Here is a 24,874-nt window from a genome sequence, read left to right on the forward strand (position 1 = left end):
AAAAAAAACCCCAAAGTTAGCAGAAGGAAAGAAATCATAAAGATCAGAGCAGAAATAAATAAAAAAGAAATCAAGGACACAATGGCAAAGGTCACCAAAACTAAAAGCTGGTTCTTTGAGAAGATAAACAAAATTGATAAACCATTAGCCAGACTCATAAAGACAAAAAGGGAAAAGACTCAAATCAATAGAATTAGAATAGAAAAAGAAGTAACAACTGATGCTGCAGAAATACAAAGGATCATGAGAGATTACTACCAGCAACTATATGCCAGCACAGTGGACAACCTGGAAGAAATGGACAAATTCTAAGAAAAGCAGCACAACCTTCTGACACTGAACCAGGAAGAAGTAGAAAATATAAACAGACCAATCACAAGCATTGAAATTGAGACTGTAATTAAAAATCTTCCAACAAACCAAAGCCCAGGACCTGATGGCTTCACGGGCGAATTCTATCAAACATTTAGGGATGAGCTAACACCTATCCTTCTCAAACTCTTCCAAAATATAGCAGAGGGAGGAACACTCCCAAACTCTTTCTATGAGACCCACCATCCTCTGATACCAAAACCAGACAAAGGTGTCACAAAAAAAGAAAACTACAGACCAATATCACTGATGAACATAGATGCAAAAATCCTCAACAAAATACTAGCAATCAAAATCCAACAGCACATTAAGAGGATCATACACCATGATCAAGTGGGGTTTATCCTAGGAATGCAAGGATTCTTCAGTATACGCAAATCAATGTGTGAAACCATATTAATAAATTGAAGGATAAAAACCATATGATCATCTCAATAGATGCAGAAAAAGCTTTTGACAAAATTCAACACCCATTTACGATAAAAACCCTCTAGAAAGTAGGCATAGAGGAACTTTCCTCAACATAAAAAAGGCCATATATGACAAACCCACAGCCAGCATCGTTCTCAATGGTGAAAAACTGAAAGCATTTCCACTAAGATCAGGAACAAGACAAGGTTGCCACTCTAATCAGTATTATTCAACATAGTTTTGGAAGTTCTAGCCACAGCAATCAGAGAAGAAGAAGAAATAAAAGGAATCCAAATCAGGAAAGAAGAAGTAAAGCTGTCACTGTTTACAGATGACATGATACTATACATAGAGAAGCCTAAAGATGCTACCAGAAAACTACTGGAGCTAATCAAGGAATTCAGTAAAGTTGCAGGATACAAAATTAATGCACAGAAATCTCTGACATTCCTATACACTAATGATGAAAAATCTGTAAGATAAACTAAGGAAACACTCCCATTTACCATTGCAACAAAAAGAATAAAATACCTAGGAATAAACCTACCTAGGGAGACAAAAGACCTGTATGCAGAAAACTATAAGACACTGATGAAAGAAATTAAAGATGATACAAACAGATGGAGAGATATACCATGGTCTTGGATTGGAAGAATCAACATTGTGAAAACGACTATACTACCCAAAGCAATCTACAGATTCAGTACAATACCTATCAAACTACCAATGGCATTTTTCACAGAACTAGAACAAAAAATTTCACAATTTGTATGGAAACACAAAAGGCCCTGAATAGCCAAAGCAATCTTGAGAAAGAAAAACAGAGCTGGAAGAATCAGGCTTCCTGACTTCAGACTATACTGCAAAGCTACAGTAATCAAGACAGTATGGTACTGGCACAAAAACAGAAATATAGATCAATGGAAGAGGATAGAAAGCCCAGAGATAAACCCATGCACATATGGTCACCTTGTCTTTGATAAAGGAGGCAAGAATATACAATGGAGAAAAGACAGCCTCTTCAATAAGTGGTGCTGGGAAAACTGGACAGCTACACGTAAAAAAATGAAATTAGAACACTCCCTAACAGTGTATGCAAAGTAAACTCAAAATGGATTAAAGACCTAAATGTAAGGCTAGACACCATCAAACTCTTAGAGGAAAACATAAGCAGAACAGTCTATGACATAAATCACAGCAAGATCCTTTTTGACCTACCTCCTAGAGAAATGGGAATAAAAACAAAAATAAACAAATGGGACCTAATGAAACTTAAAAGCTTTTACACAGCAGAGGAAACCATAAACAAGACAAAAAGACAGCCCTCCGAATGGGAGAAAATATTTGCAAATGAAGCAACTGACAAACGATTCATCTCCAAAATATACAAGCAGCTCATGCAGCTCCATATCAATAAAACAAACAACTGAATCCAAAAATGGGCAGAAGACCTAAATAGACATTTCTCCAAAGAAGTTAAACAGATTGCCAACTAACACATTAAAGGATGCTCAACATCACTAATCATTAGAGAAATGCAAATCAAAACTACAATGAGGTATCACCTCACACCAGTCAGAATGGCCATCATCAAAACATCTACAAGCAATAAATGCTGGAGAGGGTGTGGAGAAAAGGGAACCCTCTTGCACTATTAGTGGGAATGTAAACTGATACAGCCACTATGGAGAACAGTATAGAGGTTCCTTAAAAAACTAAAAATAGAACTACCTTGCAACCCAGCAATCCCACTACTAGGCATATGCCCTGAGAAAACCATAATTCAAAAAGAGTCATGTACTACAATGTTCATTGCAACACTATTTACAATAGCCAGGACATGGAAGCAACCTAAGTGTCCATCATCATATGAATGGATAAAGATGTGGCCCATATATACAATGGAATATTACTCAGCCATAAAAAGAAATGAAATTGAGTTATATGTAGTGAGGTGGATGGACCTAAGTCTTTCATACAGAGTGAAGTAAGTCAGAAAGAGAAAAACAAATACCATATGCTAACACATATATGGAATGTAGAAAAAAATAGTTCTGAAGAACCTAGGGGCAGAACAGGAATAAACATGCAGAAGTAGAGAATGGACTTGAGGACACAGTGATAGGGAAGGGTAAGCTGGGACGACGTGAGAGAGTGGCACGGACATATATACACTACCAAATGTAAAATAGTTAGTGGGAAGCAGCCGCATGACACAGGGAGATCAGCTCGGTGCTTTGTGACCACCTAGAGGAATGGGATAGGGAGGGTGGGAGGGGATATGGGGGTATATGTATTTGTATAGCTGACTCACTTTGTTACACAGCAGAAAGTAACACATCATTGTAAAGTAATTATATTCCAATAAAGATGTTAAAGGAAAAAAAGGAGTGATTCAGGTTACTTGCACCTTCTCATTTCCCCTGAGCTAACAATCAGCAAAGTCCCCACCTGTGCCGCTGTCTCTGCATGTTTGGCCAAGTGTTTTCATCCTCCTCCTCTCTCATTTGTCTTTTCTTCAGCTTTTTGGCTATAAAACTCTGTACTTTCTTAGGATTTCATCCCAGAAATCAGTTGTCATCCTTGGAGCTCCTAAATTTTTCCCTGAGGGACTAGATAACAATTAATGTTTCCTCTTATATGATTGAAAAAAGAGGCTTTTGGTAGAATCTCACTGCACCTCTCCATCTAGCCAAAGGAGTGCAATTGACCCATGAGACTCAGCTGAGAAACCATTATTAGAACTCTGAGTTCAGTTAGGTCACAGAATGAATATAGAAAACTCAGTCATTTCCATATAGAGACAAGTAGAAAATATAATGGAAATAGAAATACCATCACTGTAGCAAAAAAATATATATGTATAAGATGCCTAGGGATTAACTCGACAAGACTATAGAACTTGCAGGAAAAACATTGCAGAACTCCACAGAACTACCTAAATAAAGATTAATTTTGAATAAATACTAGACCATATGGTGCTTGTAGTTAGAATAGCCCTGTGTAACCCAGATGATCTCAGTTGTCCCAGATTTATGTGCTCAGGTGTTTCTTTGATAAGCGAATGACATAGCTCTATTCCATCTATTATTGCAAGTTTAACAGTTTCTTGAAAATCTCTAAGCATTTCCAGAGATGATTGAGGGGCTTATGTCCCCCTGGATCAATATCAACTACAACTATTTCTCTGCTCTCCTATTACTTGATTATTCATTTATTCATTCATCTGTTTGTTTATTCACGGCACATTTTTTGCATGCTTACTGGGTCCTGAGCACTCCATAGATGCCCACCAACCATGGCTTATGGCCCCTTTGGCTCCTACCTCCATTTCCAGTCACCCTTGTCTTAGAACATAGTCTCTTTCATTGCCCAGCTGAGCACCATTAATACAAGGCTGTTTTGTGCAAGACTTCTGCTGAGGTTCTGGAGGGTCTTAGTGGTGGATAAGTGTTGTGGGGCAGAGAAGGAGGGCAGATGTGGTGTCTGACGAAAAACAGCATGAAGCAAGAACTAATGAAAAATTAAATATTATGCTTATTAAAGTTTGCGGGGAATTTCTCAGTTTATTCTTGGGTCCCACCTGCTGCTGTCTTTTGGAACTGCCTCTTCAGTCTCTCAGCATCTCTTGTGTATCATCTCCTCAGCCTCTCAGATTTCTAGACTACTTAATCCCTCTTTCCTAGCCTTTTGGAACTCAAACCTCCTCTTGTATTATAATGGAGAGAAATTTAACTCTCTCTTTTTCTCCTTCCTACTCTGCTAGTTCACATTGGGGTTTGGAGGAGGGGAGCTTTAATTTGCCTAACCAAAGAAGTCATTGAGCTATGGTTCCCCAACTCCCTACCCCATCCCCCAAAACAAGAGCACTTCTCTTCCTCCAAAAGGAATTCTTCTTATCTCCAGAGCAACCATATTTAAAGATTATTTTTTTCCTCACCACACTTGGATTTTGAAGAGATCAGGTCTCTCCCAAATTAATGAAGTAGAAGATAATTCCAACTATAATCCCAATGATATTTTTTCTGAAGTTTAATAAAATTATCTTAAAGTTGGGCTTCCCTGATGGCGCAGTGGTTGAGAGTCTGCCTGCCGATGCAGGGGACCACGGGTTCGTGCCCCAGTCTGGGAAGATTCCACATGCCACGGAGCGGCTAGGCCCGTGAGCCATGGCCGCTGAGCCTGCGCGTCCGGAGCCTGTGCTCCGCAACGGGAGAGGCCACAACAGTGAGAGGCCCGCATACTGCAAAAAAAAATTATCTTAAAGTTAATTTGGGGGGAAAAACAAGCTCAAAGAACAAGGTAAATCTTAGAAGAGTAATGATGGAGGACTAATTCTACCAAGAGTTTAATTTAAACAACACATATTGTTTAATGAAACTATGATCAGACAGAGAAGTAAAACGTAACACAAAGTCCAGAAACGGAGCTAAATGAAATAAAAAATACCAGAAGAAAATACAGGCAATTATTTATGTAATCCTGAATTAAGTAAAGAAGGCCTTTCTAAACATGGTAACGTGTGTGTTTGTGTGTGTGTATAGTTCTTACAATAAATAAATAAGAAAAAAACCAGCATGCTTTACACCGTGAATGAACCTTAAAAACACTATGCTAAGTGAAAGAGGCAGGCACAAAAGGCCGTATATTATATGATTCTATCTATGTGAAATGTACAGAATAGGTGAACCCATAGTAGATTAGTGGTTGCCAGGGACTGGGGAGAGGGGACAATGAGAAATAACTGGTAACAAACATGGGAATTTCTTTTTAGAGTGATGAAATGTTCTGGAATTAGGTACTGGTGACGGTCGCACAACTTTTGAATGTGCTAATAACCACTGAATTGTATACTTAAAGGCTGAATTTTATGATACATTAATTATATCTCAGAAAAAATGTAAAGATAAATCAGCTCCACTTGGGGTATCATAAGAAAAAAAACCCAGCATGCCAATAGAGAATGATTAAAGAATGTCTTTAAAAAATATTCAGTGACACTTGTTAAAGGTGGCAAGGCGTACTTTATTCAGGACCATCTGGATGGGTGCAGGGACCACTGCAGTGGGATTTTACTGTGGGGGGAGAGATTGGGCTCCACTCTGAACAAAGCATGGGCAAGTGGGAATTCATAGCCAAGGAGCAGTGTGGGGTCAGTGGATGGAAAACTACTAACAGGAAGCATCAGGGGTCAGGGACTTGGCTGTACTGGCCCAACAGGGTTGTTGCTGAAGGCAGGCCAGGCTGTCATCACCTGGGGGTGGTAGAGTAAATCTTACCAGATATTGAGGGTTTCGGGGTGCTGGTTAAACTGATTTAGCAGGGTTCTTGCTAAAACTAGTGTTACGGAACTCAGGTTTGGCTGCTCACCACTCGAGAGCCAATAATTCGAGAGGCAAGTGTCAGCAGAAAGAAAAGGTGCTTTAAGCAGAAAAGCTGGCGATCTGAGGAGAAGGCAGACTCGTGTCCAGAGGCCAACTCCAAAGATTCTGCTCAGCCATGACAGTTTTTAAAGGGAAAAATGGGGGGAAGACTCTCAGTGAATCATTGAGACAGGAGGTTGGGTTCTGTATCATTCCCCACTGAGTGCAGACTGGCTGACTCTCTCTTCAGATGTTATCTTGCCTACATGATCTGCCTGCACTCTTCCTTAGGGGGCTGTTGAGGGTAGAGAGCTAGTCATTCTATAACTACTTCATTCTTCACTCTTCTTTTTGTCTAGGAAAAGAATCAGCAGGTTAAACAAGACGTGGTATGCATTCAGGAGAGCGTAAGTCAGGAGTTAGGTTAAATTGCCTAACGATCTCATTCCTGTAATTAGGTTCTTTTAAGGTTAAAACAGGAACAGAAGTGGGTGAACAGGAAAGGGGCAAAAGAGCTGCTTTCACCAAGTTTTACAAAGAAGTTCACAGATTGGCCTAGGAGAAGGTTCAGGAGTGTGACAAAATACTCTTTGTCAAATGTGAATTTAAAACTTTAAAAAGACAAATGACTAATAAACCTATAAAATACAAATTAAAGTAATGAGATGGAATATGTGCTTATTTTCTTGACAAAGATGGAAAGAAAATACAAGTTTCCATCATTGGGTAGGTTGCAGTCTAATGGAGATTTTCATAATATGATATTGATGAAGAGCAATTTGGCAATATATTTCAGAAGCCTTAGATTGTGTCCTTGTGATTCCATTTCTAGGACTTTATCTTGAAAAAATACTGTGTACCATGTAAAATAAAGTTGTAAGGTGGGAATTCCCTGGTGGTCTCATGCTTAGGACTCTGCTCTTTCACTGCTGAGGGCCTGGGTTCAGGGAACTAAGATCCCGCAAGCCGAGCGGCATGGCCAAAAAAAAAAAAAGAAAAGAAAAAAAGTAGTAAAGTACAGTAACAGCACGGAAGATGTCACTACTGCTAGGGAGAAAAATTAGAATGTATAATACATAAGCAAAGCAGACCAGTAGAAGTATATACACGAAAGGCTGAAGAGATAGGTAGTTGGTAGTTTCTTGTACACCCTTATCTATATTTTGTTTAGCTGTATTTTCCAGATGTTCTTCACTGGAGGTATCTTTTATAATCAGAAAATAATAGAAAAGTTATTTAATATAATACAGTTTCAAATTGGTGACGCTTTTGGAGTGTTTTGTTTGGTGAGCACAATAACAGAACTGAGATTAGAAGTTTCTTGTTTCTCCTGTTTCAAGACTAGAGATGCAAGGGAGAAGAATTAGAAGTCCTCAAAAGTTCCAAAGCCAGATTCTCACCCTCTAGTTGCCCATATGAGTGGTGTATGTAGTGTCAGAATCTAATTGATTAATTGGTAGTTTTATAACATAGACGGTACTATGGTATATTCACTCCAAGAATTTTTCTCTTCAAATCAGGTATTTTGGGCTTTACAACCAGGATCATATTGAGTGGAGCTCTTTCTGATTCTTGACTTGAATTCTGTTTCCCAGATGTAACAATTTTCTTCTCCCAATTTCCTAGACAGAATCATGAATAAACTGGAGGACAAGCAGGACCAGATGATACCATGAAGAGAAGTTTACAGGCCCTCTATTGCCAACTGTTAAGTAAGTTGATGTCACATTTCTTCTTTCCTAGAATAGATCAATGTTATTGTTTGCCCAGTGCCAGAAACTTACACACCTTCTGGAGGAAGACCAGGGTTTGGTCAGTGAAGGACAATACATTTTCCCTCTGCTTCATCTAGGTACTTGAAATATCAAGCATTAAGTCATTCTATTGCCTTGGGCTTCAGTTACTGTACATAATTACTGTAGACTTCGTTATGATAATTCTAAATTGGCATGTTAAGCAAGTCAATTTGAAAATGAGTGTCAACAACATTATTACTCTTGGTTTTGTGGCAGAATGAAGGGGGTTCCGGTATGATCCCCTCTGGGCTCCTCATGAAGAGGGAATGGTAGGCTGTGGTATTTAGTCACATATAACCTATTACCATTCAGTGACTGTACAGCCTTTGACTTGGAATGTTTTGCATAGTTTTGCGTGTTCTTAGATAATGAGTGGTGAAAATGTGGTTTGTTTAGGTTTGGTGGTAGAATGAAGTGTTCGATCCTGATTTTCTCTGCAGGTTGTTGTGTTTTGTGTATTGTGCCACAAAGTGCCAGTTGCCATATAGGGAGTGTGTAGTCTTTGGGATTGGATTGTCACTGAATGAATGTAAAATCCAGTACCAGTTGGTGGGTTTGATGTTCAGATTGACACATTTGGGACAACAGACGTTGCTCACTCCGGGTCAAACCAAAGGCATTGAGTTGGGAAAACTTGAAATTCACCGTGCTTGTCTAATTCTTGCTGAGGTAGAGGACCTATCTTTCCTAGGCTGAGTGGCTCCTTGTTAACTTTTGCCAAGGAAATAACATGAAAATAGATTGAGATGCAAATCACCAGTCAGCCCTTAGAATTTAGCAATTCACGTTATGTTGTGCCCCCAGTGCAAAGCACTTTATCTACAGACAGCATTCTGGTTGGGTGTTTTAATTGACTCATTTTTGCTATTGAATTCTAATCCCTGAAACACAGATCACGTCAGCCTGATTTCAGCCTGATGGAACATCGCCAAGAGTTATAGGGACTCTCTCATATGCTTTCTTCATGTATTCTATAGGGTTTGTTGCCTTTTTTTTTTTTTTTTTAATGATAAGCTTGCTTGTTAGAGAAAAGGCTTTACGGATTGAAGAAGCAGTGTCATCAAGAAATGATTAATTCTGCCTTGATGGGATAGGGAACATTTGAAGGATAAATAGGATTTTACACACACACACACACACACACACACACTCACACACACACACACACACACACACTCACACAGATATACCCTCAAGAAGGCAAGGCAGGTTTTACAGGCAAAAGAAACAAGAAACGAAAAAGAGCATAGTAGATTTAGAAGGCAGCAGAATGCTTGTTGAATTCACCTGTGCTGATTGTATGCCCCAGAGTGTGCATAATGTTATAAGGTCATATATTATCTGAAAGGCATCAGAGAAGTATTCTGTGGTTTAGAGTCCAGTCTTATTCTATAACAAGTGCCCATCCTCCCAGGTCCAACATATTGGAAAGCTGAAGAGATTTTCCTCAAACACTATCTGGATAGCTGCAGAAACTAACCTTGTCTTAACACTTTTCATTGTTTGCAAGCTTGCCTAGAAACGCAAGCAACCCAAATTAGGAGGTAGGTAGTGGCCTTCAATAAACCACACTGATTACTAGGTAGCTGATTGTGGGCTGGAGCCCAGCTTTGTACACAGCTGAAAGGGTGAAGCACTTGGCAATAGATCAATTAGCCTGACTTCAGAGAGTGGTTTTCATAAGTTCATCTGAGATGACAGGCTGTTATTTATAGCATTTTTTTTCATGAGATGAGTTAGATATTTAGTAAAGTCCTAGATAACTTAAACTCTGGCATACATACACAAACTATCATATATGTCATTGGTCAGCCAATTGTTCACTTATGCCTGAATTAACATTGTCCACAAACAAAATGGTTTTTCAGTGTCTAAAACTGACTTGAGAACTATAGAGTCAACATAAACTTATTATGTTACTGTATGTGACTCAGCAAACTGATTTTAATTTGGAGGGGGGACAGAGTGTTCTGGTTATCTTTTGTTGCATAACAAATCACCCCAAAACTTTGTAGCTTAAAACAACAGCAATCATTTATTTTGCTTAGGTATCTGCAGTTTGATGAGGGGTTGGCAGACTCTCTGCTCCACAGTGGCTGGGATCTGGGCTAGAATAACTCCAAGAGCTGGGGCTTTTTTCCCTCAGGCCTTTTCACAGGACAAAGTGGGGCTTCCTCACAGCAATAGTGGCCTCAGGGTGGTCATACCTTATACATGGCACCTCACGGCTTTGAGGCCTGGGCAAAACCTACAAGCTTCTTAAGAATTAGGCTTGGAAATCCCAGAACAATACTTCAGCCACATTGTATTGGCGGAAGAAGTCACTAAGACCAACCCTGACCCAAGGGGAGAGGGATTGGACTCCACCTCTCAAAGGCAAGAGTAGTAGAAGTTTGTAATCATCTTTAGTCTAGCAGAGAGTATCTGTTTAACAAGAAAAAAAGTCAAGCACTTCCTAGTGGACATGAGCCAGTCCATGAGACTCATCAGAGAAACTCCTCCCTCTGGAGTGCCTACTGTGTTCCCAGACCTCTGCTGATCAGCTCACGTGCGCCATCTCACTCACTCCAGAGGTAAATGCACCAATATGAAAAAGTGTTAGCAATGAGTGAGTTAAGGACCGGCCGAGGGTGACCAGGTGGTGAGTGATGAGGTTGGAATTCATAGCCAGGTCTCTCGGACCTCTTTGTTCATGTCCATTTTTTTTTTATCCTGCCTGGTGTCTCCACCACACACAGAAAAAATGAGCAGTGTGGCCCCTATGGCTAGACAGGGGTGGTTCTAAACCATGATGGGCAAAGTTTGCATCCTATTAGTGATGTCAGGTAAGGCTGAAAAAAAAATCCAAGCTCTTTCTGGGTCAGTACATCACAATCACCAGTCATTGAGGCTTTTGTGTGCTTGAGGGATGCAGTCTTTGGCAGGCAGGGCAGTTGAGGGTTTAATATTTTACTTTTATTACAACTGACTGTCTCTGCCTTTATTTTATTTCTTGGGCTTCATCCCACAGTGCAATACTGAGTACTTCATCCTGCCAGCTTTAGCCCTTTGGGAAGATTTCACACATTTTAAACAATACCTTGGAATGACTAAGAGCTTGAGGATGAAGGTGGTGATGAGAACCTTCATGATTATGTAAAAAACAAATGCTGCATTCGTTTTTCCTTTTTAGAGCTAAGGAATAAAGTAGGTGTGAAGCTAGTGCCAGGAATATCTGGGTTTTTGAGCTGCCAACCAGTGTTCAAATCCTATCCCTACCACTTAGTTGGTAGTTTATGTTAGGTAAGTTACTTACTCTCCATGTGCCTCATATATAAAATGGGATATGACCACCATGGTATATAGAAGAACTACAGTAAATGCCTGTTCCCTTATTGGGCCTTCCTGTCTGCAAGAGAAGGATACAGCCTCTCTAGGAGCTCAGCTGTAACTGACATTTGGTTCACAAAACATTTTTACAGAATTTCTTTTTGAATTTTATTTTTTTATATGGCAGGTTCTTATTAGTTATCTATTTTATACATATTAGTATATATATTGTCAATCCTAATCTCCCAATTCATCCCACCATCACCACCACCCACCACCCGCTTTGCCCCCTTGGTGTACATACGTTTGTTCTCTACATCTGTGTCTCTACTTCTGCCTTGCAAACCAGTTCATCTGCACCATTTTTCTAGATTCCACATACATGCATTAATATATGATATTTGTTTTTCTCTTTCTGACTTACTTCACTCTGTATGACAGTCTCTAGGTCCATCCACGTCTCTACAAGTGACCCAATTTTGTTCCTTTTATGGCTGAGTAATATTCCATTGTATATATGTGCCACATCTTCTTTATCCATTCGTCTGTCAATGACATTTTTACAGAATTTGATCCTTACAAACCTTATTAGGCAAGCAGGACATTAATTATCATTGATCTCATTCTACAGAGGAAGGAGTTGACACGATCAAGGCTGCCTTTCCCAGGCCATGTCACAATTTGTTTTAAAAGTAATAATGGAAAATAAGTAGCATCATCACAAATGCTGAAGAACGTGACATTACTGGAGAGGCGCTGAGTCCTGAGTTGACAGATTTGTCTGGGTGCTGTGTACTGGAAATTTGTTGCGTTACTTCATTTTTAAGAAGACCAAGACAATCCTTTTGAGCTCATGAACATAAGTTTTTATATACTAATATCTATTTAAGTCAAAGTTGTTTGGGTACTTACTCAGAGTTAAGGAGCAATTATGTTTAGTAAGTTAAGTATTTGCTCTACACCCAGGCATCTATATTCTTAATTCATACTCTGTATTATTGGTACATCTTGCTTGTTCTTGGATCCTCGAAATATACTGAACTGGGGTGACCATACAAAAAAGTAATCCTTTGCTCAATCCAGAGAACTGTTCGTGGGTCCCTGTTACTCAGAAGGTGGAAGAGAAAGAGAACTCCTGCTGTAGTTTGGGCCCCTAACCTGTAGAATTTAGAAGGTAAAAGATATCACCTTTTTTGCCCTCTTTACCTGGCCCATGGGGATTGCATTTGTCTCAGACTTGAATTATGCACACACACCACAAAATCCATATTACTCAACTCTCTAGACTCTTTCAGGCATAATGAGAAGCTGGTTGAGAATGGAGTTCATTTCTAATGGGATGGTCTGCATCTCATCTGATCTCTGGAACTGGGCAGAAGCCCCTAAAAATCCTTTACAGTGAGCAAAATGTCTTTGATGCTTTTTTAGCTCTAACTAGCACATTTTGCCAACCAGCTACCCAGTGACTTTATTCGTCCCTCCAGTCACTTCTTAAACTAGAAATATCCACATAGTAATATCTTCCACAGGGGATTAACATTTTCCCTCTCTTTTTCCTCCATGCTTATCCTTATCCCATAGTAGACCCAGAGTCCCACCATGGTACCTACCCAGACCAGCTGCCCTACTCTGGTCTGTGATCTGAATTTCTCATGTATTCATTAAGGTAGAAAGCAATCTAAATTAATTAATGCCAAGGTATGCTTCATTGGCTAGGGAGCTTCTCCATAACTTTCAGGGATATTTGCATTTTTAAAGAAATTAATTTTACCTTCTCAAGGCAAATGCTGTGTTGGTGTCATTTTAAACCATATTGAGTATAGCAGTTTAAACAGATAAGTTTCCCAGGGCCTGTCCATTTCTCTGAATCTCCTTGAGTCAATGGTCTTGAATCTTCATTTCTCTTTCTGGCTTATCTCTTGCCTCTTTGGCCAACTTAAACCAGAAATGATCTTATTATGCCCTATTTATACCCTTATCATCACCATCCTCCTGGATTTCCATCCCTGAATAGCTAAAGTCATCTCGATTTGTTCTCTGTTTCAACCTGGATGCAGTTGGATACCAGCTCCCATGGACTCTAACTTGTTGTGAATACATTTCTCTGCATCCACATTGTCTCTGTTCAGTGAAGGGCTTCCTGTGGTCTTGCCTGAACCCTTTTAATAGTTTTCCTTCTTGCTGCCCTAATCTCAGTCCTCCTCCTTCTAATTCACCCTAACATTGCCACAGAATAGCAGCTTGTCCTCTGCTGATGATCTTTCAATGGCTTTGCATTACCAGGAACAACAGTTCTCCTAGTGTGGTCCAAGAACCTCTCAGGACCCCTGAGACTTTTCAGGAAGTCTGTGAGGCTCTCCTTTTCCAACTACATTATCTTTTTTTTTTTTAGAGGTGAATTTTTAAAAATTAATTAATTAATTTATTTTGATTATTGGCTGTGTTGGGTCTTCGTTGCTGCAGGCAGGCTTTCTCTAGTTGAGGCGAGCGGGGGCTACTCTTCGTTGTGGTGCGTGGACTTCTTATTGCAGTGGTTTCTCTTGCTGCAGAGTACAGGATCTAGGCGTGCGGGCTTCAGTAGTTGTGGCACGCGGACTTAGTTGCTCCGCAGCATGTGGAATCTTCCCAGACCAGGACTCGAACCCTTATCCCCTGCATTAGCAGGTGGATTCTTAACCACTGTGCCACCAGGGAAGTCCCAACTGCATTATCTTTATGATTTATAGCCTTCAACTATATTGCAACAGATTGAATGCAGAAGGTGATGTGAGATCCAGCTAGCTGTCTTTCATAAGCCAGATATTAAGGAGATTTACAAAAGTTAAAACAATGACACCCTTCTCACTATATTTTTGTTTTAGAAATTATGGTTATATTTTATTTAAAATGTTATTTGTTAACATGTAATGAGTTTATTGTTATTTTAATGGATTAATTTTTTTGTTTCTCAGCTTTAACTTTTAGTATAGTAAATATTAGTAGATATAACCCATATAAACAAAGGCTCTTTGTGGTCCTCAATTTTTAAGAGTATAAAGAGGCCATGGGACCATAAAGAACCGCTGTCTTCATGGTTTGTTTTTCCTGAGAAGTGAGAGGAAGTTTTCCCTGAAATTAAGGAGGGAGAGGTGGTATGAATCATAACTGACATGGAATTTATGTCCAAACAAGAACTAAATCCAGAAATGTAAGCTCTTTCCAATGTTACAGGCAGTTATAAAGATATTGCATTATGTTTGCATATGAAATGAAGAATTTTCATTTCCTCCACCACCATTGAAGGTGCTTCCCTCTCTCACTGAAGGTGCCTGGCCATAACCTCCATGTGGAGTGACACTGTGGCAGCCACAGTTAAGAGCTCAGATTCTGGATTAAGACTACTTGGGTTCAAATCCTGGTTTGCCACAAATTCTTATCTAAATGATTTTCACCTCTTTCCATACAAAACATGCCAATTGAGCATGCCTCCACTGCCAAACAACTGTTGGACTGTCTGTCCTCCACCCCTTGCAAATCTATCACTCCGGAGGCCATGACAGTAAAAGAGCATGCTCCATTTAGTAGCAAACAGCAAAGTGCTACCACCAGTGGCTATAATAATGGTAATGACATGTTCGGTCTCCAGTCAGCATTATGGAAATGGGAGGCATCCATTTCATCCCAACTGCAATTCAGTATTTTAGACTGGATTACTCTGATTGGCTTTCATCGGTGTTTCTCAAACTTTGATGTACATTAGAATCACCTGGAGAGCTTTTAACAAATCCCCTTGTCCAGACCCACCACAGATCAATTAGAATCTTTGGAAGAGGGGATAGGGAGCATGGGGCCTGGGCATCTGGTGATTCTAATGTGCAAGCATGGTTGAGAATCACTGGCTTATAGCAGTGATAACCATGCAACAGAATCACCTAGAAGGCTTGTTTAAATACAGATTGCTGGGCACTATGCCTGGAATTTCTGAGTCAGTAGATCTGGGATGGGGACGATAATTTGTATTTCTAAATTTTCAGTGATGCTGAAGCTTTGGTCCAGGGACCACACTTTGAGAATCACTGTCTTAGACTAAAGAAGGGCTGTCCTGGAGCCAAAGATGCTTTCAGCTTCCCTGCCTCACTTGAGCTGCCTAGTGGTGAAATGGATCTTGGAACAAAATCAGGTCCAGTTGGGAAGGAAGAGGAGGAGAGAAGATGTCAGGAAGAGAACCAGCAGAATCACAGTGTTGCAGGGTTAGGAACTGTTAGAACTTGAAGTTTCAGTTACTCCTCAGGATACACTGGAAGTTAATTTTTACTCCGTTTTAAGAAAGGCACAAGGGCTTCCCTGGTGGCACAGTGGTTGAGAGTCCACCTGCCGATGCAGGGGACACAGGTTCGTGCCCCGGTCCAGGAGGATCCCACATGCCACGGAGCGGCTGGGCCCGTGAGCCATGGCCGCTGAGCCTGCTTGTCTGGAGCCTGTGCTCCACAATGGGAGAGGCCACAACAGTGAGAGGCCCGCGTACTGCAAAAACTAACAAAAAAAAAAAAGAATTTGAGGCTGGATTTTCTTTTACTATGCAAATTTTCTCTTAGGGAGAACGGGTCTCTTTGGTTCTGAAGGTTAAGTCATTCACACAGAAAAATTGAGGAGGTAACACTTTGAAGTGTGACATTAACCCAGGAAGTCTGTGCATACTGGGCCCTTAAAGGTGTCATGTTGATTTAATGTCTTTCACATTTTAAGTTGTGATTTTTAAATTTGCATTAAGTCAACAACTCTCTTATGCAGAGTAACCAAACATTAGTAAGGCATTTTCATTGTAAGCAATGTCAATGAAGACTGAGGAATAAAATATTTTAAAGAAACTCAATTTTATGACTTTCCAGTGTATTCCATTACATAGTTGGCAGGAACGTAGGTGAGGGAAGTCATGCTCACATATAGAGCTGTTGACTTATGCAAATTTAAATGTTAACTCTTAATGAGTAAATTCAATTTTCTATATGAAAGTACTTTTGCTTAAACATACGGTGGGAGAGAGCATAGAATTTGGATTTAAAGAATGTACTTTGAGCTCTCACGTCTTCTCTTAGTAGTTATGTGACTTCGCACAGAATAGGTAACCTCCCAGAGCTGCCTCGTTTTCCTTAACTGCATACACAGATGATGAGTATATCTCCCTTGAGGATTGTCGTGAGAGTTAAATGATCAGAGTATAAAAACATTTTATAAGTTGTAAAATGCCTTCCAAACATGGGTTATTGTTTTACTACTGTCCTTAAATAACATAAGTATTTCCTTAAATAACTTAAGTATTCCTTTTGTTGTTAAATTATACTATTGTTTAGTAAATCTCATTTAAAAATTTTAAAAAGGAAATGTGAAAGACAGTAGAGCATGTTCCTGCCCAGCTTCCAATTTAGTAGAACACTCATTAATGCATGTAAAACTCAACGGGGGCTATTCTAACAAAGGGTTTTCTGGCTTACCAGGATCTGATAAAATTCTGAAAATTGTTGTAAACGAGAGAAGTTGGAGCAGAATTTTTTTAATGAAGAAAAGGGATTTTTTTCCCAGCAGATTCATGTTGGCTTGTAACAAATCTTCAGTGGACGTTTTCTGAACAGTTTAATCATTGCCTTTACAAATGTGATGAACACTGGAGATTCTTTAGGCTAGAATCCAAGAAGCTCCCCAAACCTAAGCCACATTGCCTTTGCCAGCTCTCCTTTCGTGTCTTCCTCTCCTGTTCACCCATTTCCCCTTCCTTTCCTTTGGTTCGTCTCCATCACCAGACTTTCTCTTCTCTTTGCTCTTCCCCTTCAGAAGTTTCTAAAATTTTCTCCTGCAGGGCATAAATCCTTTGTCTGCTGCAGGTATCCTGACAGCTCCTCAAAAGTTAATTTCTTGTCTTTGATCTGGCTACACCAGCATATCACTCAGGATATCAGGGTGCCCTGTGAGCTGTGGCCAGTCATATTACTCCGCCCACCCCCCCCCCCGCATCTTCATCAGTTTCCCCATCTATAAAAAGCTCCCTATGGCTGCCGTATCAAATTAGCACAAACTTGGTGCCTTAAAACAATAGAACTTTTTTTCTCTCACAGTTATGGGGGCCAGAAGTCTGAAATCAAGGTGTCAGCAGAGGTACACTGCCCTCAAAGGCTCCAAGGGAGAATCTTTCCTTGACTCTTCTATTCTGGTGCTTCCGAGATGTTCCTTGGTTCATGGCTGCATCATTCCAAACTCTGCCTTTGTCTTCACATGGCCTTCCTCTTATCCCTGTGTCTCTCTTGTGTGTGTCTCTTGTAAGGACACTTGTCATTGGATTTAGGGCCCACTTGGATCCAGCATGATCTCATCTCAAATATGCTTAACTTCATTACATCTGCAAAAATACTTTTTCCAAATAAGGTCTCATTAACAGGTTTCTGGGTTAGGACATAGATAGAACTTTTGAGGGACCACCCCTCAACCAACTAGAGCATGATATTGCTATACTTCGTTGATTTGGAAATATAAGTATATTGAGCACTTAGCACAGTGCCCATTTCAGAATATGTGCTCAGGAAGTGGTGGATGTGGGTTGAGGAGCAGGGTATGAGGAAATGGAACTAGTGAGCTTATGAGTTTATACAGCTTTTTGGAGACGTTTTCCATAAAGTGAGGGCAAGAGAAGGCTGTAGCTAGTGGTGGTTAGAGGGCTAAGTGTTTAAAAAACAAGAGCAAAAACAAACAAACAAAAACAGTGAATTGAGCTGGTGTAAAAGTTCCCAGGAAAGGTTTGCAGAAACTGAGTGCTGTAGGGCTATGAGCTTCAGGGGGTGTGAGATGCACGCGGAGGGTGAGCCCCTAGGGCAGGAGGAGCTCTAGCCATGATTCCCGTGCTGTATAGAGTTGATGCACAAGCTGTGTTTCCTGACCTTGCCAATGAATGCCAGTGCTGGGTACATAATTGTTCTGTGTTTGATGAGAAGAGGCAAGAATTAGATTCCCCTGAACTGTGATGAGTGAGTCTGGTTAACACTGAGCATAAGGGCTTTAATGATTTCCCTGCGATGTTCTCTCAAAGTCAGACAACTGTCTCCCCACAGGGCAGAGCCCAGGCTCTGTGCTGGCAGCTGTGGGTCTGCTAATTATAAGGTGGCTCAGGAGAGAGCCCAGAGCCCTCTGAGATGAAAAGATGCTACAGTTTACTTTGAAATTCCTTGGTTAGATGAAGAAATGAGAGCATACCCACTTTTCCCAAAAGCCAGAGTCCTTGAGTCACCTCGATGGAGGACCAGTATCGTGCCCCAAGTGCCTGCTAGGTCATGTCCCGGCATCCTGGGTTGCAGTGGGAGATGATGGGAAGGGAGGGTTGGAAGCTCTAGAGTGGGGCACTGAAACAGAGATGGTGATAATTAAGACTCCAGCTCTGGCCTGGAGGCCATTATGAGGCCTGGACAGCCTCTGAGGTTGGGGGAGTGCCAGTCTGAAAGAAACCCAAGTGGCTGGGCAGCTTTCTTGTCTGAACACCTGAGGTCTCATCTAAGCAGCACTCACAAAGGAGGCTCAGAGAAATATAGTCACAGTATGTCTTTGATATGTTATTGTTATTCTGACCTGTGGTAACTGCAAAATAATTGAGCTAAGAAATAAAGCATACTATTTATTTAAATAGCTTAGCCATAGAAATTCCATAGGGAAAAAATGTCCCATACTTCACCCAAAAAGTTGGTCTCATTGTTAGTACATTCAGTTTCTCTTTTGGCAAGTGTCTTTGGTCAGGCTCCCTGGAAGCAGACCTTGACTCCTAAGAAGTGACTTGTTGGGAAACATTCCCAGGAAACCAACAGGGGCATAGGGAGTGGGCCTGGAAAGGGAAGGAGGCCCCACCAGGGTGCCTTATCCAACAAAGCCCCACAGAGGCTGGCTTGGGCTTAGTTTCTCCTGTGAACTCTGGTAAGAGTGCAGGTCACACCTTGGCCTTGTCCCCATCATGGGTGACAGAGCTGGAGCATCCTATTCCCTGATCGGTGGGTCAGTGCATGTGCCAGGCACCGTTTAAGCACTTTAAATTAGTGGCATGCATGTTATCACATTTAATACACTGAGATACGCAAAACATTTGGAACAGAGCTATAAATTTTGGATTGTTATTATTTCACCACCATTATCACCCCTTCCCCTACTCCTCCCATTTCTCTGGAATTAAAGTAAAACTTCATCTCTCTTTTATCTCTAGGACCTTGTTCTCATTCTTACGCATCATATTACAAATGCAAACTATTACATCTCTGTCCTCTCCCCTACGAGTCTTCCTGCTAAGTCTCCTTCTTTGAGAACCTGTCTGGAGTCCCAGCTGAGGGCTGGAGGTGACTGGCGAAGGGCTGGTGATGAAGGTGTCTGTGGTTAGAGGTGTAATTGAAATCCCCCCAGATGTGGCCCCATGGGCTTCTCCTGTGCATGATTAAATTGGGATGATAAATGAGAGGGACCAGGTATTTTAATCTTTCCCTGGAGATGTGGCTCTTACACATGTGGTCTTCTTGGGAATGTTTTCCCATAGGTGGAACTTTGGCAAGAGTTATTGCCAGTCTGAGGATCCAGATTTCCCCAATCAACAGATGCCTCAAAAATATAAAGTTCTAAAAACTAGGAAATTATTTATAGACTTCTGAGAGAATTGTAGTATAATTATAAAGGAAGGAGGGCAGTCTTTATGCAGAACGTCTAATTGTTCTTGTGAGGAAGCTGATCCAGGTTTTAGAGAAAAACTTGTGTGTGTACACCAGGGAATTTAGAAGTTTACCTTCTGATGCTACATGAAAATGAGTTGGCTTGATGTCAAATAAAGTTCATTTTCTTTAAAAAAAAAAAAAAAGGAGGAGGAGAGGAAGAGAAAGAGGAGGCATCAGATGAGCAGTTGCTAAATCTAGAAAGAGATTAGCAGTCAGGATGTTTCCACTTGCTTCCTTTTTCTTCCATTTTCCACGACAAGATTTTATTCCCTGGAATATATGGAAGAGTCATAAAAGCATATACTTTCAGAGCTGAATGGAAGATCCTTTAGTAATTGTCACCCCATTTGACAGATGAAGCAGTGGATGCCATCCTGAGAGGATAAGTAACTTGTCCAAGATGCAAGCCTGGTTGATGTGAGGGCAGAGGCTCAAACATGGGCCCACGGAGCCAGGTGCAGTGCTCACTCCAGGCTCTCCTTCCACCACCCTCCACCTTGCCTTGTGCTCCAGTCACACTGATTTTCTCTTCCTTCCTCAAGTATTCCAACAACCTGGCATGACTGGCTCCCTGCTGCTTGGGGTGTGGCCCCCTGACCTCCTCCCAGCAGCTTCCTCTCCACCCAGGCTCTCTCCATCAGGTTACCCTGGTTTAAATCTTGCATAGCACATGGAGCCATCTGACATTTTCTTTGCCTTGTTTTTTGCATTGCCTACATCTCCCCTTGTCAGCTACATGCCAACATGCTGTAATTCCAGCATTGAACAGTGCCCAGCTCATGAAAGTCCCCCAACAAAAATGGCATTAAAACAGAATGAACAGACAGAGGACCAATGGGCAGGTTTCTTGGGTGGTTCATATTGTCAGGTGAGACCCATGTTGAAAGGGGGTAGAGTTATGGTCTAGATTAGTACTGTCTGATAGACATAGAGAACGTAAGTCACAATTTTATATTTTCCAGTAGCCACATTAGAAAGAGTGGGAAGAAATAGGTGAAATTAATTTTAGTAATGTATTTTATTTAACCCAGTATATCTAAAATATTATCATTTCAACATGTAATCAATATTTTATAAATTATTAGTGAAGTATTTTGCTTGCTTGCTTTCATACCGGGTCTTTGAAACCCCATATATAATTTACACTTACAGCACATCTCAATTTGGACACTGAATTTTCATCAGAAATACTTGATTGGCATTTAGATATCATGAAATATATAGTTGAAAAATTAGATTCACATACTTAAAAACTTTTCTAACAATTGAATTTGTTATCAGTTTGTAAGTTTAGTTAAAAATGAATAAAACTTTAAAATTCAGGTCCTCAGTCACTAGCAACATTTCAAGCACACAGTGCCGCACGAGGCTCATGGCTGCATGAGTCTGTATCAGTGACATCTGGCTGTTGGTTTTGAAGTTCCTCTGCCCTTCCTGCCCTCCATCAGCCCCTTGGTATGGAGCCTGGTGGGTGGGGCCCACTGAGGCAGAACACCAGGGCCTTGGTCCAGGATAAATGACTGTGCCTCTAGCCCATCAGTCTCTGGCCATCATGTTAAGAGATAGGAGTTAGTAAATCCCTTTAAGTAAAGTTGTTTTATTTTGAGTTGTTCTGGAAGAAGGGCAAGGTCAGGGGATTCTCACACTGCCCACAGAGAACGTGTACTCCAGGGTTGAACACAAAGCACACATGTGAGCCTCTCTCGAAGTGAGTAGCATCAGGCTCTTGGAGCTCCTCGGGGCTTATAAAACAGAGAACATCACATAAAGCAGAGGGCCTGACTCTCGAGCAGCCCTGCTTGGGTAGCTGTGACAGTGAGCCATGGAAGCATTGAGAGTTTATCAGTCCAGGAAGGCTTCTTTCCGCATATCCTCCGCAAGGCCCTGAACTAATGAGCGTCCCTCCTCCAAAGCATGTTTTGAGATCCTCAGCCCCTCTGTATCCATCTCAACCTGACCTCTGCTGCAGTCCTGGCCTGGCAGCCCTGCATGTCCCTCAGTTCCCAAGGAGCTTAATGATGCAGGGGCAGACGAGTTATTTCTCACAGCTTTCCTACACTTGTCCAGGAGGCCTGGGTATCATGCCGTGAGCTGATTCCACCAGTGACCCCAAAGCAAACTTTCATGTTGCATGCATCCCTTGGGAGAACAAGGGTCATCAGATGTCACAGGCTTTTCTCATGGCTCTAATTTAATTATGATGTGACTGTTCTTCTCTGCTAAGAACATTAGCAGAGTAACTCTAATTGAGATATCCAGAGCACAGATGGCCAGATAGGCAAGGGGCCTGATGAGCAGACAAAGGCTAAAGTTTGTCTTGAGGAAAACTATCTCACATAAATTCTTAAATCACAAACAATTTTCAGGTAGAGCTTTTTCCAAATGAATGAACTATCAAGAATGGAATTTTTAGGGGCTTCCCTGGTGGCGCAGTGGTTGAGAGTCCGCCTGCCGATGCAGGGGACACGGGTTTGTGCCGTGGTCTGGGAGGATCCCACATGCCGCGGAGCGGCTGGGCCCGTGAGCCATGGCCGCTGAGCCTGCGCGTCCAGAGCCTGTGCTCCGCAACGGGAGAGGCCACAACAGTGAGAGGCCCGCGTACCAAAAAAAAAGAATGGAATTTTTAGAAGACATCCCTACTTTAAATCCCTCTCTACAACCCTGGGTAGATCATTTGGTATCCTTCTGTTTTCATTATCTTTCACCTCACTTTCATAAAGAACTTACTATGTATTTCACTCCTAGGCATTGTGCTAGGCACTGGGAGTGAAAAGATGTGAGCCCTTCTCTCCACCAACTCCAGGCTAGTGGAGAGGGCGGCTTCACACAGAGAACTGGAGTACAAAAGTGGTTCATCATGACTCCTTATCAGACAGAGCACCTGCTGCACGTATGGCTCTGGGGAAAATTCTAGGGCTACAAAGAGGCACAAGGCATAATCCACTCTCCAGAAGCTTATAGTATAATCAAGAAGACAGGTATAGAAGATAAAAAGAAAATAGTATGTTTTAGAATATAAGAAGAAGCCACAGGTCAAGCCGTGTTCTTAAGTCCAACTTAATAGTAATAAAGATGACGTTTTGATTCAACTTCTGACTCCTCTGTGTATGTTTTATTAATGGGTTCCCAACTTGGAGCAAGGCAGTGATTAGTCCCTAAAACCAGCACTACAACCAAAGGTGACTAATGAAAACAAGCCATTCATACTTCACAAAGTGTTTTCTCATCTGATATGCCTTTCATCATCCTGACAACCCTGTTGATGGGCATCATTTTTATCACCATGTTACTACAAATAAAATGGAAACCCAAAGAAGCTAAGTGTTGTGGTCAAGATCCTACCAGGAACTTGGACCCAGGTCTTCATACTCCAAAATCTTTACCCACAGTCTCCCATATTTTATCTAAATCACAGGCCTTGTACTGGGAATACCATACAACCCACTGAAGACAGTTGTGCCATCTGATTGTGTGTTTCTTCTTGGAGTTTTTCAACTTCAGGCAATGAACTCCTCCAACCTTTCCCTTGCAATATGCCTCATTTTGTTTTAGCAGATTAGGTGGTTGGTCTTTTTGTCATCCCCACCTCCTGCCCCTAGTCTGTTTAAAGAAATAAAACAAACAGTAGTAGGATAAGGTTATTAGCTCCCAAGTTGGCTTGGTAAGATTTGGGAAAAGGATGGAGGCAGTGGGCCATTCCTTTTATAAGCTGATGAATCTGGAGTTCATTTAGCCTAATTATTTCTTAGTTAGCAAGCTCTGGTTGTGCCATCCTTATGGCTGTATTTTTAGAAGTCTTAGATTATTATAGCAACTGTGAAAAAGAATGGGAAAAGAAATCCGGTTCCCAGTATACATCTGCTTAATTGTTTCTTGAGTTAGATTTGCCTTCATCCAGCCCTCAGAGGATACTGCACCCATCCTTGTGTGGTTGCTGATGGGGCTACCAGCTGATGAGAGGTGTTTCAGGGTGCTGCAGGTCCTCCTCCTCATCCAGTTGTTTATTCTGGGTACCAGATGGACCTGGGAGGGTCGAGGTGGAAAAGGCCACATAGGAAGCGTGCATAAATGTGACATGACATCGCCCTCATGGTGCCAAATGAAACATTAACAATTTGTGTTGAGTCTGATATTCTAGTCATGGCACTTAAGCCTCGTTCAAGCTGATGTGATAAGAGGAAGAGATTGTAATGGGACAGCCCCACTGTGCACTGGAGAGTGACAAGGGATTCAGGAAGTAAATAAATATGGTAAATTATTGGGCTGCATCGGAGCAGCTAAGGGGAGGGAATGTTAACCCTTAAACGGTTTCTCTCACATATGGTTAATTACAGAAAAGCTTTGAAGGAGTTGTAGAGGAAAAACCAGAGTAGGGAATACTCTGAGCAGGAAGGATGTGAACTGACGTTTTACTGCCACCTCCTGCATCCTACAGCAGCCATCGCTCCCCCACCTTCCCTGCTGCTGTCCCAGGGGCTCACTTGCAGTCTCCTCACCCACTGAGCTCCCATCTGCATCTCCCCCTAGGGAACTGGATTCTGTTTTCCATAAGTCCTCGGCACTGAGGGCCTGCCCCAACAGACTGGTCACCCAGCACTGTGACAGGGAAGTCGACTTGGCCTGGATTCTCTGGGCGTTCCTAAACTCCACAGCTGAGCTTTCATGGCCTGTCCAGGGTGAGGTCAGATATGACACATCCATTGGACTTCCCACGTTGTCAACTGCAACGCTGTCTCTAGCTGCTTGGTTTTCTCCAGCTCCTCCTCCTGCCAAGTCTTGGCTCTTCTTTCACATCCTCACTGGTTCATTGCTGAGGGGCTACCATGACTTACTGCCAAGCCCATCCAACATAGTTTATTTTCCTTCAGCATTTACAGTATTTCAAGAGAAAAAAATGTAAGATATGGTTGTGGGACCA

General features: G+C 41.4%; 1 protein-coding gene across 1 annotated transcript in view; it reads left to right on the forward strand.

The window, feature by feature from the left end:
- TMEM108 (transmembrane protein 108) overlaps nucleotides 1–24,874 on the forward strand; it is a 386,310-nt gene that overhangs the window by 224,016 nt on the left and 137,420 nt on the right. The window contains exon 3 of the mRNA XM_032630618.1: nucleotides 7,777–7,858. Within this exon, the coding sequence (XP_032486509.1) occupies nucleotides 7,819–7,858 (40 nt within the window). The 5' untranslated portion in view covers nucleotides 7,777–7,818. The remainder of the gene's footprint in view (nucleotides 1–7,776; nucleotides 7,859–24,874) is intronic.

Source organism: Phocoena sinus, chromosome 4 (assembly GCF_008692025.1).
Source record: "Phocoena sinus isolate mPhoSin1 chromosome 4, mPhoSin1.pri, whole genome shotgun sequence".
Lineage (NCBI taxonomy): Eukaryota > Metazoa > Chordata > Mammalia > Artiodactyla > Phocoenidae > Phocoena > Phocoena sinus.